The 16438-nt window shown below is 39.8% G+C and overlaps 3 protein-coding genes across 3 annotated transcripts; 2 read left to right on the plus strand and 1 right to left on the minus strand.

Moving 5' to 3' along the window:
- Positions 1 to 1099: 1099 nt before the first annotated feature.
- pld4 (phospholipase D family member 4) lies at positions 1100 to 4714 on the plus strand (the record flags this gene model as incomplete). Its single annotated transcript, XM_079216966.1, has 10 exons — positions 1100 to 1150; positions 1236 to 1396; positions 2024 to 2207; positions 2323 to 2451; positions 2564 to 2683; positions 2776 to 2976; positions 3197 to 3336; positions 3422 to 3587; positions 3688 to 3784; positions 3894 to 4714. 10 exons carry the CDS (start codon positions 1100 to 1102, stop codon positions 4094 to 4096), a joined length of 1452 nt encoding a protein of 483 aa, XP_079073092.1. The 3' UTR covers positions 4097 to 4714.
- Positions 4715 to 6112: 1398 nt separating this feature from the next.
- srp14 (signal recognition particle 14) lies at positions 6113 to 8795 on the plus strand. The gene is made up of 5 exons (XM_079216970.1): positions 6113 to 6180; positions 7014 to 7086; positions 7192 to 7304; positions 7410 to 7442; positions 7608 to 8795. Exons 1-5 carry the CDS (start codon positions 6157 to 6159, stop codon positions 7695 to 7697), a joined length of 333 nt encoding a protein of 110 aa, XP_079073096.1. The 5' UTR covers positions 6113 to 6156; the 3' UTR covers positions 7698 to 8795.
- Positions 8796 to 8858: 63 nt separating this feature from the next.
- On the minus strand, positions 8859 to 15652 carry xgb (x globin; the record flags this gene model as incomplete). Its single annotated transcript, XM_079216968.1, has 5 exons — positions 8859 to 8978; positions 10085 to 10165; positions 10472 to 10592; positions 11809 to 11916; positions 15459 to 15652. The coding sequence occupies 5 exons, from the start codon at positions 15650 to 15652 to the stop codon at positions 8859 to 8861; spliced, it is 624 nt and encodes a 207-aa protein (XP_079073094.1).
- Positions 15653 to 16438: the final 786 nt, after the last annotated feature.

Consider the following 16438-nt stretch of genomic DNA (forward strand, 5'->3'; position numbering starts at 1 on the left):
GATTATATATTTCCTCTCGAGTCACATGGTCACTTCTGATGGGTCCTCACATGACGGGAGAAGTAATGTCATGTTATCAGTGAAGTTGTAAATCTGACAATCAGTTTGTGACCTTCTGTTCACTATAAAGATATCTACTTCCTACAAATTACCTCTCAATCTTGTCTTTTGCACTAATGTAGTACAACGTTGTCCCCTCACCTTGATATGCTGCAAACTGAAAGTTGTTGCTCTCCTGCGATTGTAAACATTTGATGCTGTTGAGCTTGCAGCAGTAAGACCAGTAACCAGTTCACCAGCAGGCTGCTGTTTCCCCTTCCCCTCTCCAGTTTGTCCATGTGATTGTAACTGGGACGTCCCTATAAGTGCCACAGAGCTGTGTGGGACAGTGGTTGTTTACAAAGTCGAGCTCAATTGAATGTTTGTCCTATTGACATCACTTGCTCAAAGTGTCGCTGCTATTCTTCCTCTGTGGGATAGTATTCCCCCTTTGCTTTACTCCATCTAAGTCAAAGCTACAGCAGGTTTGAGAGCTGAAATGTAATTCTTGTTTGTCAAATTGGTGTCCCCTTTTTTTGATATTCAGTTTATGTTTCCCCTCCCTTTGCCTGTTTATGATTTCGTTGTAATTTTGCTGTCTTGTTAGCTGGTATTTATGTTTGTTTTTCTGTTTAATTTGATAGGCGGTGATTGCAGATTTTTCAAATAAATTGGATTAGTAAAGCTGTTTTTTGTGATTCCTTTTATTCACTTACTCCACTTTTGTTTAGTCCTGAGCAAATGCATGTTTCAAAACGTGAAATGAAAGTAAAAACAGGAACTGTGCTACAATAAACTCGGTAGCAGATGCATCAGTTCAGATCAGTTTGGGGTTGACAGCTAGAGGACGAAGCAAGTTGGGTTTTGAGCTCTTTGTAGTGGAAAAGTATCTGCTTTGTAAGTTGCTTTCGCTTTCAATACTTAGGAAACAGTTGAGATTTAGGGCATTTAAACTGCAACATTTTTAGTTTTTCCATTGTGTGGTCAAAATTGTTTTATGTTTGAGATAAGAATTTCCTGCTTTTAAAGATTAATCGGCGAGGACCATTTGAAAGGAAAAATGCCCTCTACGTACAGCAGGCTTCATGACGGTTATGATTCAGGCAAAGGGGTAAGACTCCATCAAATATTTCACAAGTTATTCCCTCTGGTTTGCCTCCCTGAACTTGTTTTTCTGTCCAACTTCATGTTGTTAGAGGTGGACTGGCTGGGTTAAACTGGCTGTGGTTTTGGTTTGCCTGACGGTCCTCGGGGTCCTGCTTGCCTTCGCGGTGCTGAAAAGACCACCGGCCCCCAAAGAGCACGAGACGCTTCCTCAGGAAGCTGGTGGGAGCAATTCCTCCACGGACCAGTGCAGGTAATTTTATTTTTTTTATTGTATTTATTTAACCAGGAAAAGCCTCATTGAGATTAAACATCTCCTTTACAAGAGTGTCCTGGCCAAGACAGCAGTAGCACGTTAAAACAAAGCTTCAGACATAAAACATAACATAAACATAACATAAAACAGTGACAGAACCTTTTTAGATCACGGCATAAGTCAAAAACAAAAACCAAGACTCAAGTCATCATATCATAGTTCACACAGGTGCACATCCTCAGTCAAAAGCATCTACTAATAATCCCTCTGAAGATGTGTTTTATATTATGTTAAATAGGAGAACATGTACTTATTATTCAGCCATAATTTGCTTCTGTTTAACATAATGTTAAACTGTGGATCAAAGTTTATTTGATACCTGTTAAAGTTTAACATAATTTTATAGCATTATCACCAGGACTTAACTGAACAATAACTTTATTAATAGTAATGATTATTTTTTTAAACCTATGTAATGATGCAACATAGATCTCTATCATACAACAGTAAAATAATGTAATAATCTTCACCCATTAACTTGATTCATAAATAGTTTCTCTGAATTATAACATTCACCTGTTCAGTTTCTAAAGAGTTCCCTCAGCAGATGTCTTTCTCTCTCAGCATGGCGCTGGTGGAGAGCATCCCTCAACAAGTGAAATACAAAGCCAATGTAACTTTTGGGATCCCTCTGGAAAATGTCTGGAAAGATCTCATGTCCATGGCAAAGGACAGCGTGGAAGTGGCCTCTTTCTACTGGTCTTTAACTGGGGAGGACATTGGCGTTAAGTCTCCCTCTGACATGCCTGTGAGTTAATAACTAAAATAGAAAGCGACATGAAAACACACAGACATCAATTATGTGTTTAATATGTTGTTGTTATTGGAAGAGTCCTATCCTACTGTGAGTCTGTCCTCTGCAGGGAAGGGAAATCCTGAAAGAACTTGAAGAACTGCCCTCCAGGAATGTGTCTGTCCGAGTGGTGACCAGTGTTCCCACCGTTCCAACCAACTCCACAGATCTGGAGATCTTAAAACGGAAAGGTTTGGAAGTGACTCCCCTGTTCTTGTTCTCTGCAGCATGTTTTGATGTGTGATGCATTACTTGCGACAACTTCCCTTAATTCACTGCAGTTCCCTCTCTGGCTGTCTGTAGGAGTTCAGGTGAGGAAGGTGGACTTTGGACGCTTGACAAGGGGCGTCCTCCACAGCAAGTTCTGGATAGTTGACAGAAAACATGTGTTTATTGGAAGCGCCAACATGGACTGGAGAGCTCTCACACAGGTAACACCTACAATCTATCATTACAGAGGCTTACAGGTGTGTGTTTTTTACTCCCTAAAGCACATCCAAATTGTTTCATAATTCACTTTTAGGTGAAGGAACTGGGAGTTGTTGTCTACAACTGCTCCAGTCTAGCAAAGGACCTCCATAAGATTTTCCAGTCCTACTGGGAAATGGGACAATCCCACAGCTCCCTCCCACATCCCTGGCCTTCAAAGTATGACACTGCCATCAACAAACAACACCCCCTGCTGGTGAAAACTGATAATGTCTCCAGCAGGCTGTACCTCACAGTGAGTTTCTTAGGTTTCATTTCCTTTTTACAGGCCAGTTATTCTGATGAATAAAGGGCTGTCTCTATTAGTATCTATGTCTCTAAACAGAAGTGGACGTACAGCGTGCGTATTACAGTTTCAGCCACCTCTAAACCTCAAACTGTTACCATGGAAGTCAGCTTGTGTGTATTGAATGTTTTTGTTGGTGTTATTATTGAATGTTTGCGTTTAACCCCAGGGTTCTCCACCATCATTCTGCCCTCTATCGAGGACTCAGGACCTGGAGGCTATTGTCTCCATCATCTCAGAGGCCCAACACTATGTCGATGTAGCCGTCATGGAGTACTTCCCCACCACGCGCTTTGAAAAGCCTCGGAGGTGGCCCTCAAAAGAAACCATTTGCTTCCCATTAACCTATTTTCCTCTTTCGACTTATTTCCTCACTTTACTTTTACTTGAACAGATACTGGCCTTTCATTGATGAAGCCATCAGGACTGCTGCATTCGAGAGAAAGGTGAAGATGCGGATGCTGATCAGCTGTGGACGGGACTCTGATCCAGCCATGCTGCCCTTCCTTAAGTCTCTGGCCTCAATTGACAACCCTCACCAGGATGTTGACATCCAAATAGTGAGACACAACATTAAATACATGGATCTGCTGGGGAAAAACTCTACCGATCTTTGCCTCTGAATTTTCTGTTTTTGTTTGGACATCGTTTGCTTTTCAGAAACTGTACATTGTGCCTGTGGGGAACCAGTCTGATATTCCATATACCAGAGTCAACCACAATAAATACATGGTGACTGATAAAGCAGCCTACATTGGTGAGTGATGGATTGTCTTCAGGATTATTATTCACACACATTTACTGTTGAGATCAAACATGCATGTGTTGGTTAATAATTGACCAGATAATGTTGTGCTGTCCCTTAGGTACCTCCAATTGGTCAGGGGACTACTTTCTGACAACAGCTGGAGTGGGTCTGGTGGTTTCCCAGCATGCTCCTCATCCTGTATGGAAAACCAAGGCCCTGCAGGGTCAGCTGAGGGCCGTCTTTGACAGAGACTGGTCCTCTGAGTTTGCTGTGGACCTTGCTGACCTGGGGCACCACCCAGATTGTGCATTATCAAGATGACAGAAACCTCTTTATAAAAGTGTAAGTGTAAGTAATATAAATCGTATTCTTTAAAGTGAGTGTGCGCTGAAAGTGAGGTTAAAGTTGTATTAATGAAGCTTTGATATCAATGATTTAAAGTACACCAGATGAAATGTAACATGTACTGCAACTGTACCTAGAAATAAGGTTTATTGAGTTATCATTTATGTGGTTGGTTTTTAGTGTTTAGCTGATTGTTGAATGTATGGTTAATGAATTTACTGCGTAATTATTAAATATATATACTTTAAATGTTTTTGATGAATAAATTGTCCTTATGCAGAATTTTTTTGGGAAAGCAATTCATACAAGATTCATAACTGATATTATAAATATTGTCTTCAACTTTAAGAATTGTTTTAGGCCTAGCTGATAGTTAAAATAGTTTGTCATATAAAATATCCTAATTCAAAAGTGAACTCAATCAAATTAGTGAATAAGCTCTTGGATTTGTTGTTTCTTTCAGCAATGCTCTCTGTGACTTATTGTTTACTTTTACAATTATTTGTTTAACTTTTTAAAGCAAAAATATCTGATCTGTGTATATGAACATATATTTTTCAACTGAACTCGAATTAAATAAAAACTGAAACTTCTTTCCATGTTTCTTTTCATTTCATGCTATAACAATCCTGTTGTGATGCAGTTTTGATTTAATATGTTATAAAACACTGATTGAATTTATTTTTGCTTCCACGATTTTAGGAATTATTTGTTTGGAGAGAAAATCAGGTTAATAGAATAGTGTTAAGAACTTTTAAAATATGCAACTTTTGGCACAATGGTATAGTAAACTTAATTCTAAAGCGTCTTCTTATGTCAAAGTTTTGAGCATTATCAACCATGTGGATGCAAGGACATCACCTTCAGTAAGTATGCTGAACTGCTTCAAGTGCGACATTTAGAGAAAGATTTTTGTTATTATATATTACTTTATGTCCATTTCATGTAATAATACAGATTAGATTAGATTGTTTTAGCACTGTTACAAAGTGCTTTTTTAAAACAAAAAATTGAATAAAATGCGAACAGTTTGTTCTCAATAGCTTGAGCGTTCCAATGTCTGGGTCTCTAACAAAAGCAAGGTAGTCAGATGCCCAAAAGTCTGAAGTGAAAGGATAAAATCATGGCTGTCCTATCTCGGACACCAATCTAAAGAACCTTAAGGAATAGCTCGCCTAGATAAGGTGCTGATTAAAGTGTTACTTGACAATCTGAGCAGAAAGGAGGGAACCACAGCTCTATTTCAGGAAGGTTCAAATCTGTTTCCACAAGAGGTATTTACAATATATGACTTTTTTATGACATTTTCAAACATATAACACAATGACCTTTTGTGACATACTACATTTTTCGACATTTTCAGCATTTTTCTTAGGACTTTTACTACTACACCATGATTTTCGTTCAACATAGTATACTATGACTTTTTCGACATACTGTACTACGACTGTGGAGTTTTAACTTTTTCCAACATATACCATGATTTTGTAATGACATTTTTAGACATACTATACTATTACTTCTTGTTTTTAAACACCATACTATAACTTTTTTGACATACTATACTTAGACATTTTGATGACATAATATTATTTTATGGCAAACTATGCTTTGATATTTTATGACTATTTTAAGACAACAATACTACCACATTTCAATTCCGTCCTCGGATTCTTCAGAAACAGGTATAGCTGCTTTCATTTGAATCAAATAGTCATGCCGTGAAAATAGCTAACTTTCAAGACTCAATGCTTCCAGTGGATATACAGTTTTATTTCTATATTTCATGTTTAATCAACCAACAAATTATTGGAAAATATCTATGTAAAAATGTTTCCTTCAACGATGCTCTGTGATTGAGTGATCTTGGCATGTAATCCCCCTCCCGGCCATGCGGGGCGCTGTCGGTGAGCCCGTGTTTCCGCAGTGTGGCGCTGGGCGGGGCTCCGTCTGTGAGACGTAGTACGTGTGCTTTACAGCCTCCACTGTGGTTAGCTAGCAACCAGTAAGCCAACGCTGAAGCTGGAGTTAATATCATGGTGCTGCTTGAGAATGATTCGGTAAGAGCGCATTGTTAAAGATTTGATGTGTCGACGCTGTTGATCGTAAACTATAAATGTCTGTCTTCATTAGTTCAGTTCTCTAGTTAAAAGGCAGCTGACGTCAGTCGCCAAACCGACTCATTAGCCATCGTGCTAACGTTTGGTTGAAGCTAACGTTTGGTTTCGCGTTAAGCTTTAAGCTGGCTAATGTAGTTATTCCACACTATCATTTTAAGACCCTAACGCAGACTTTGGTAACGTAACTATATGTAGAGCTGCTCATTATTTCGTACATGGACACCAAACCTGGACCTAAGTTAGCATTTAGTAACGCATCATCGCGCTAAGTTAGCGTTTCCTTAAGCAGACTAAAGTACCGTCAACCTTAAACAACTAAGCTACGCTAATACGTTTCCAGTCAAGTTAATCACAAATGCAACGTTGTATGTTGACGTTATTTGCCATGTCGTTTCCACAACCTATCACGTCACTCACCTGCCCGGTTATTAGGTGGCGTTACTCTTGGCGTGCTCAAACTAATGCAGTCTGCTAGAAAAGGCTGACATGTTTGAAATATTTACCACTAAGAATTGGAAATACTTTAAATGAAACACTACCACAGCCTTCCGAAATTACCCCGGAAGATACATAGATACATATTTAATTATAGCCTTCATGAAGATTGTTTCTTCTTCTAGAGGTGTTGTTTAAGACTGCACTAGTTTAGGCAAGGTGTCCCTAATACAACTGGGTGTATAATCAGTCAATGTCTGTGGAAAGCATTTCATACATGTTGAATAAGTATTGATCATTGCACAGATTCACCTTTTTGTTTTTGCTCCCGTGTCCAGTTTCTCACAGAGCTCACACGGCTGTTCCAGAAGTGCAGAACATCTGGCAGTGTGGTCATCACGTTAAAGAAGTGTAAGCACCTCTTGAGTTTCATTCACGTTTAACCTGTAAATAATGCTACACGTTTCCCCTTTCATCATGTAAGCCACTAGAATGGGATGTATTTCTCTTTTCCAGATGACGGGAGGACCAAGCCAGCACCCCGAAAGGGCCACACAGAGTCATTTGAACCGGCAGACAACAAATGTCTCATCAGAGCTTCTGAGGGCAAGAAGAAAATTAGCACAGTGGTGAGCTTACTGGGTTACCGATGTGTTAGTTTGATCAAATAGATTTCAGTATTAACAGCTTGTGAAAAACGGCAAAATATCTGACTTAATTTCTTGCTATTTCAGGTCAGCACCAAAGAAGTAATCAAGTTTCAAATGGTATGTTGAGCTAGTTTTTATTTTTATTTTTATTTTTTATTTCAGTGGTATTTCAAAGCTATTTCCCTTGGACACTGTATGCAGATTGTCTTGATTTGGTCTCCTTGATGTTATTAAAGTTATCTTATCTAGAACTGAATCATGAACTTAAACGTCTCTTTGCAGGCCTACTCCAATCTCCTTAGAGCGCACATGGATGGACTTAAGAAGAAAGATAAGAAAAGCAAAAGCAAGAAAACCAAAGCCACCCAATGAGAACCAGACTCTGTAACATAACCATGGGTACCTAAACTGGCCTGTACGATCCTAGGGAACGACAGAGGCCTCCACATGGTCTGTCGCCGCACCCCGCTTTCGACCCATTCACCCGAGGCCTCAGAATCGCTGTTCATCCACCCGGTGACGGCTTTGATATTGTGCCATTGTTTGTATGGTAATGTCTCATCCCTGGCAGTTCGGTGCCATTGGAATTCTGGAACAGAAAACCTGAGGATTTCTCGTACAGGACTAATCAAATCAACTTTACTGAATCTCCACCATTTCTGCTTTGGAACCAGGTCATCAACAGCTGTGTCACCTCTGGAGCCAAATCCACGGAGCCCAATGATTACCTGCCTTTCATAGTATTTAATTGTTAAAAGTCCATATTTATGTTATATTTACAGCTGACCTGTGAGCTGTGCTGCCATGTTTCAATTTGACCTAGTCTCAAGAAGAATTAATTGAAGATTGTATCTTTTTATTTTTGTTTTGTTTATTAATTGAATAAGCAATGCATTTACTGCAGACTTGCCTCAAACACGGAGCTAAATCAGAGCCGATTTCATGTATTTTTTTAAAAACAGTTTTACTTTATTCAACTTGATATTAAAGATGGAAAGTTACTTTATCCAATGATTATGTTTTACCCCCTGAAGCACAATGAATATGAATATTTTTGTTTCATACCAAGCATATAGCCGGCCATCTTAAATTGTTGAACCTGAACAAAAGGTGTAGTTTCAGTTAATGTTGTTAAATGTGAAATTGATTTCTGAATCATGACATGAAATGTTAAAAGTTGATTTTATTGAAAGGCATGTTTATGTTATGAATACAGAGACCACATTTTGTATGTAATTTCTGTTAGTCACAATGGCAAGGCAGGTTTAACTAGCTGGTATATATTGTCAGCCATTTCTATCACGCTCCTAATCTCATGGAAGAGGACTGCAGCAGAAGTTAAATTGAGAAATAAAGTGCTCTGTTGAAAGTCACTGCAAGTTTATTTCTTCCAGTTTGATTTGGTGGCAAACAATGACTGCGTTAAACATGAGTGTTGTAGAAAAGGAGACTGTAAATAAACTATATACATTAACACATTTCTGTGCTGTACTGGTAAAAACAGTCCGACTTGTGATTGAAAGAAGAAGCGCCTCATAGCGCTGTGTTCCTCTTGTCCGGCCTTTCCTTTGGGGAGAGTGCGAGGCGGCGCTGTGTGTCGCTCTCCTCCTGGTATCCCTGCTTCATTAGGCTGGTGACAAACTGGAACAGGGTCTGGATCACAAAAGATACATATTGAACTGGGTCAGGGTCTCCATGGGTGAAGGACATCCGTTCTTTCAACAAGGTATTACATTGTGTGGAGGGGAAGTATGCTTCTGTATGCTGACCGCATTGCTGCATTGTCACCATCGTATGTATGTGTCCTGTGCTAGATTATCCAACCGGGGCCTTAGAAATACTAGTTGGTAGTGAATAGTTTGTGTGAATTAGTGCAATGCAGTGCTATTAAATATTGTTTACACAAATATGCACCAAGGTTGAAGGATATCAAATAGAGAGGATTTGCAGAAGGATATGTGTATATCAATAATAATATTATTTTGTTCTTGATAAAAGCCATTGTGTTCACATATGAAACATTTGAATTACCACTTAAAGAAACGGGGAGAGGAAGGGAAATATTTTTATTGGATTACATTTAAGGCTTCTAGCGGTTATCAGTGTATAATTTACTATATCATTTTACATCAATATGTTATTTGAATAACCTGATGTACATATCATATTGTATATGTGCTATAATTCTTTATGTTTGATGAGTAATAGTGTCTTGTAATCCCAAGTAGGATGAGCCAAATAAAATCAAAACTGACTAAATTAAACCACTAGAGGGCTATAGAGGCCATTATTTGAAGCAGAAAGATGTGCAGAATTGTATACTGGAATTAAATGTAAATGTAATTATAAATATAAAGATATAACATGAAACTAAAAACACACTATTTTTAACAGAAAATTGGCCCATTACCAGAAAGCTCTACACTAAAACTAAGAGAGAGAGAGATGTCTCTATTGTGCACAAACACTGAGTAGCAATAACGCTTTTTGAGCGTCTCTGTATTAATAACACAAGTGATCTTGAAGTGACATAACATGATGTGACAGAGCCCTGTTACAGTTTCACCATGTGCTCATGTTTGGTTCAGTAAATTCCTCACCAGTCAAGCTTGTGTTGCACTGGTTCCTTTCTGACATGTTACATGGCTCACTGGTTGCACACATCAAGCCCATTTCACACAGCGCTTACCCAGAATGGGTCGCTGTGAGGGTCTCTCTCATTCAACACTCATAAAGAGACACACACAGGTCGCTCTTACCTTCCATGCCTCCTCAAGCTCAGCTGTCCACCTCTCCTTCAGGATGGGCTGCACGGCACAGATGAATTCTGCTCCCACGTACTGTAAAGAAGATGATGGGAGATACTTCACTGATATGCTTATGTTACGCCGTGGTAACGAGGGTGATATCCAGTTGGTGTGTCACTCCATTGTTATTATTGCTATTTTCAAGAGTAAGTGTGTCTCCATTTAGCTGTTTTGGGTCAATTCACTCAGCTGCTTCAGTTTAGATTTAGTCTCAGCATAATGGGGAGTCTGATAAAAAAGCTACTGTAGTAGCTAAAATTAGAATATGTGTAGTCCCCTATAATCAAAGCAGCATCACACAAACACACTTCTTAGCACCGTTGGGAACACGTTTCTTACACTGTAGTACTGAGGTGGGGCGCTGTAATGGTAATGGCTTTTCCCCAGCTCCAGAGCCAGAGCTTCCAGTCTCTCCAGCTGGTCCAGTCTAGCCACACTTTTCTCAATAAACGACATAACCCTGAAAGAGATGGAGAAAGAAAAATGACACCCAGCCTGACTGATGCACCGGTTAATGGTGAATTAGCAGTGGACGACTATCGGCTGATACAACACCATAAGTGTTGAAAGACTGCATGATGACATTTTCAGTTTCATAAACTCATATGCCAAGAAAGATAAACACAACTGATTGCATATCATTTAAATCAAGCTCACACTTGATGATGCCAAATTGCACGATACTTTATCCCCCAGACAAAACACCACAGGATCAATTTCCTTTGTTGCTTTTGTAAGTGTGTCTGCCATCACCGCAGAGTGTGTGCGTGACAGTTTTGAAGATGAATACAGAACAGTAGGTTGGAGTTGGTGTCTCTCTCTTCCCTCGGTCTCGCTACCACTATGGACATTTATGTCCCCGAGTGCGGATCAAGGGCCTTTTGGCCTTATCACTGAATTTGAGAGCAGCCGGTTCATGCTGGGATGCCTAACACATTTTGTCTGTGTGCCGCTGCTGCTATGCTTGCTTCTGTACTTTCAGGTCCTCAGGCAATAATTGGCTGCTTTGGCCTTGTGCACATAGAGCAACACTCAGAGGCCTGATGCTCCTTGGAACCAACAGACAAGTGGCTGTAATAGATACTACACGCTCTGTCTGCAGCAGAGTGGTAGCAACATTATATTGATACGTCTACCGGGCATTTTGCCCTGTCACGTATCTTGTGATTTGTGTCTTGCACTGCACTGTGTGCAACATGGTTGTATCATGTATTGTTAAAAAAGACGAGTCCGGTGATATTCTGAATTTTTCCCATGAAAAGACCAAAACCACTATGCATTCATTCCAGTATTGAGTATTGCCAAACCGGATATTTCTCAGTGCTGTGCAGCTAATAAAAAAAAAGGATGAGCCACAATGTTGCAATAGGTGGCATATTCCTGATTATGAACATGGTCATTGTAGTTTTATTTTGGGTCAGTCGCACGTACACCGTCCTGCTGCTGCAAATTCCCAACCAGGGTAATTGTACCCCAGTGGGCACTTCTCCTAAGTGTGTGGCTCTGATGATTTGAAAAAGCGGAAATTGTTTTGGTAAGAGTATACACGTACTAGGTTTACAAATTGGTGAAATGTAACAAGGTTGGCAATCACGGCACAAGAGCACCAAATGTGCTTTCATCTGTGGCTGAAAATATGCTGATATGCTGCTGTGTTCAGTTCTGTGCAGACTGACCGCAGGCCGTGTGCCCTGAGCTCCCGGCTGGTCCGCAACCTCTCCAGGTCCTCCACGTCTCGGAACAGGAAGAAGACATCCTTGCATTCTGGATGGGTCTCAAACAACCTGTAACCAAGACAACAGCAGTGCACATCTCTGTCATATTAACCAATAGAAAACCAACCTATGTTTAGGCCCTTTCCTCGAAAATTGCTTACCCAAACTAAAAAGGGTGCATCTCTGAATCCATTAGGGCTATTTGAATAATGTGGGTGTTATAATAAAAGGTACACATGTGAGATTTTGTTCAGATGTGTAAATATATGTTTATATGTTACTGGTTGAGAGTAAATGAAGATGACACACAGAAAAAATGAAAAGGTTTCAGGTCCGCCTAGAAAAAAAGCACTTTCAGGATCTAACCCAAATCATAGCACAATATGTGAACATTCTCTAACCCAAATCATAGCACAATATGTGAACATTCTCTCTGCAAAGGTTGACTTTGATAAAGTGAAGCAGAACAAAGTTAGAGAGGGTTTAGTACACAAAGAATTCAGGCAAGGGGCACAATTTGCATTGGGGCACATTTGCGCACATTTGTGGCATTGGAATTGTACCAAACCATATATTTCACTTGTATATTACTTATGGTGCTCAATACATCCAAATACAGCAGTTTGGGGCTTTTTTTCATAAAACAAGCTATGATTTACAGTTTTATACAACAATCGCTCAGTCTGCCCCCCCCTAGGTTTTTAAAGTTAATTCCCAGACATAAGCAAACCTCCCCCTGAGTGTCCTAACTAACATGACATAATGCCAAGAGTCACACAACTGTAACCGTCTATTCACAAAGCTGAGGATGAATTTGCAATTTTCAGCTCATCAACTTTCCTTTGGAGGTTTCTGACTCCTCCTCCTTCTCTCACTTTGAATCTAGATCCGATTGTGACTTTCTGATCTTATTGTGTTTCTTCTCGTCATCACTGCCCTCCGCTCATTTTTTTTTTTACACCCAACATCTGCAATCAATAACAGGCCACTGTGGATCAGTGAGTTTGTTAGCCAGGCCAATACTCTCATTTCTCATCTCATTCAATCTCATTACCCAGGAGCCACTGATTTTGAAAGAGTTTTTCTTTTCTTTTGAAACATCTGTCAATTCCCTTGACCAGAGAGTTTATGCTTCCTGCTATCCAATCAGAGAGCCCTCCATCTCCAGCTGAGGTACCTGTGAATAGTCATGCACCAGAACACACAGCTGGAATACACAGCTGGATGTGAATGGGAAGGAAAGGGAAAAAAATACCATTATGGCAGAAAACATGAGCACTTGTGGGTGTGGCAGGTCAAACCGAAGCTTATTCTATTTTCCATTTTTTTCATGGTCTCAACACATTTCTAAACCTAAAATACAGAACAGAGTCCTCATGAATAAATGCATTAGTAGACTGATGAATAGAGTTGGGAGAGGTGGGAGAAAATTGATGGTGCAAAATATGAGCTCTGCACCTTTTGATGAGCAGATAACACCATAGAAGGATAAAATATTGACAAAACAAAATGTCGGTGAGTGTCGACTATACAGGCCCCTGGGTGTGTTTGAATGACCTGACTAAGAAATGTGTGTTTACATATGTCTACTAGTACATCATTTTATATGTGTGCAACTCCATAGTTTGGCTTAATACTTTCAAAGTATAATCTAACTATGTTACAACTGGTAGTGTAGACAATTACACAATGTAAAGCCTGTGCTTGTAGTTGCATTAAATTAGAAATATTCCGGCTCTATTCATTTGAAAGTATTAAGAATGCAGGCTTGATTGAATGCCATAAACTAATTGTGTAATACTACAATGGTTGCACTCCAGTGGCTTGAAAATGTGCTTTCTCACAATGCATACCTCCTGCTCACAAGTTTATTTCCACTGCTTACACAGCATTGTATGCTCTCTTGTGGCGCACATGCAAGTGTACGTTCATCCACAGACAATGCAGCACTACATAGCATAGTGGAATTTTAATTGCTGCTGTTCAGAGGTTGTTACAACTATTTTGCCACTGATGAATAGGTCCCATCTACGTTTTAAGAGTATCTTATTTAGTTTAAATTGTGGTAGCATCCCCTTGCCAAAGAAAAAAGTTTGTTAAATTAAGAGCAAGAACACAATGAAAAATGGGTGATTCTGTTATTTGCTGTTTTGCTGTAACAGTTACTGTTCAGTCGCCCTCGGCTGGCCCTGACCCACAAGTGGCTCATGCATTTCCAGGCTAACACCCTAAGGTCAGTCTCATCAACTGTTAAGGTCACCCAGGGGACACAGGGCATGAATTGGGCTTCTGGCCATGCGCCCCGTAGTCTCTTTATTGTAAAGGCTGTCGCTCTTTATCACCATACACTTTCATTTATTTTACTTGCCTGTCATAGGTCAGAGAAGTTTCTCCGGACGCAGGTCGTCATAATTGATTAAATGCATTTTCCTGATGGCTCAAGCCTTTAATTCAGGGGTGCCCAATACGTCGATCGCGATCTACCAGTCGATCGCGGAGGTAGTGCGGGTAGATCGCATGCCATTTAAAAAATAATAATAATCAAAAAAAATTAAATCGAATGAAAATAATCGTTAGTTGCAGCCCTAGAGTCAGCCTTTTCCCACATGAAAAAGATTAAGTCCAAACACCGTTCCACCATGACTGATGACCATTTGGTCTGCCTGACGCTGACTACCAGCAGCTACTGTCCGGACTATGCAACCCTGCTGGTTCCATGCAGTGAAGTCATCAGAGCAAAATGTAATGACCAAAAATGTACAGAATTGTATTGTGTCATAAGGGTTCATGCAGTTATGCAAGGTACGCCAATATTGTAAATATAAAGTATACTCTGTATATTTATACATTAATAATGCTTTATATATATATATATATATATATATATATATATGCATTATTAATGTAGGTAGATCTTTTTGACTTGGTCATTTTAAAAGTAGCTCGTGAGCCAAAAAAGTGTGGGCACCCCTGCTTTAATTGTATAGCACTATGGCAGGCCTGTGACTGTGTATCATTGTGTAATGTTGTTAAGATGTGATTTGAAGTGATAAGAGGGGAGGAGGGGTATTCTGCTCTGAGCTCTAAATGAACAGCTGTGGGTCAGAAAAACAGAGGGATGTGATGGAGGTGGAGGGGAGCTTGATGTTCACTTTCCATCCTGAAAAGGTCAAGCATCATGTCATCATCAAAGTGGGACAGGACACCTTCTGAGTACCTTTCACTCACAGAGCACACAAAGCGGTCTGAAAAGGTTAAACTGATAAGTTGCTCCTCTGCTTTGCGTTATGATGACCAGGAGTAAGAGCCTTTTAGACACACATGATATGGAAAATGCCATTTGTTGCTGGACCTGTTGCATGTCTTTTGAATGCAAAATCCCCAATAATTAGGCTATATTTATAAAATTCAAATGATCAAAAAGAGAATCAGCGTTTATAAAAGCTATAGTTTGACTTGATGGCAACACTATAATATTCCTGATCCTTTGGCTTTACATTATCTATAGCCTACCCTTCTAATCAGCCAAATAGACTAATTATCTCTTTAATTTTTACTTATTCACATGCAAACATCAGTGCAAAAGTACAGAAGAGGCTTAAGCGTTTTACCTGACGAACATAATAATCCCAACTTTAGCAATATCGTCCCGGATAACTTTCCATGAATCCTTGATCATCTGAATCTGATCCTCGCTGGGACACGCAGCAGCAGCAGCTTCAGCAGCAGCTTCAGCAGCAGCTTCCTCCTCTGTCCTCTCACCAAACTCTGCTTTCGCTGCCAGACCTGATAATGCGCAGCCCATTCTTCATAGACAAAACAAATATGTATTTAAACAATTATATATTTGTGCCAGTCCAGGAAGAAAAAAAACAAGGGTTGATATATTTTGTTCCAGAGTAAATCTGATGTCGCTGGCCTCTGCGTCTCTAAGTGCGTCTTGGACTACACGCCTCTGGTCGCTATATCGGACTGGTGTCAAGTTAGTAATCAGACAGACCAGCTACAAGTTCTGGTCAGTGTTTCAAAATAAAACCCCTCGTTGATGAGAATGGATTACAGGGAGTACTGAGGAGTATTTGCGCTTTTATGTTGAAGGATTGCCCTGTTGATTTCCGGTGTACGTCTCTCTATTCATGGCTGACTTTACGCAGCGTTTGATTTGGGAAGGGAAACAGCGCGCTGGCTCCGCAGGGCGCTCACTAATGAGGCACACAGGATGGACCGTGCAGTCATTTAAAAACAAAAGACGGATGATAACTTCATCAATTAATAAAGACTCATGCAAAAGTGTCCACTTTATACTTAATGAAATACTTCTACCAGCTGTTCCAGACTGATTCTGGTAGCATATTAAGGTTAAGTACAGTGATTACATCTCTCACCTGTCAATGATTAGTAATCAAACATATCAACCCTTGTATTTGGTTGACACTGGCTTTACTTCCTCACGGTTTGTTTGGAGTCATAGAGCTCAATTCTGTATGTGTAAAAATAAGAAGTTGAGTCACAGCCCCTCCTTTTGCCATAAGCTGTGGCATATATGATAAAGAAGAAGAAATACAGAAGGAAATATTTCATACTAAGTCTA

The sequence above is a fragment of the Taurulus bubalis genome, assembly GCF_910589615.1.
Source record: "Taurulus bubalis genome assembly, chromosome: 4".
Classification (NCBI taxonomy): domain Eukaryota; kingdom Metazoa; phylum Chordata; class Actinopteri; order Perciformes; family Cottidae; genus Taurulus; species Taurulus bubalis.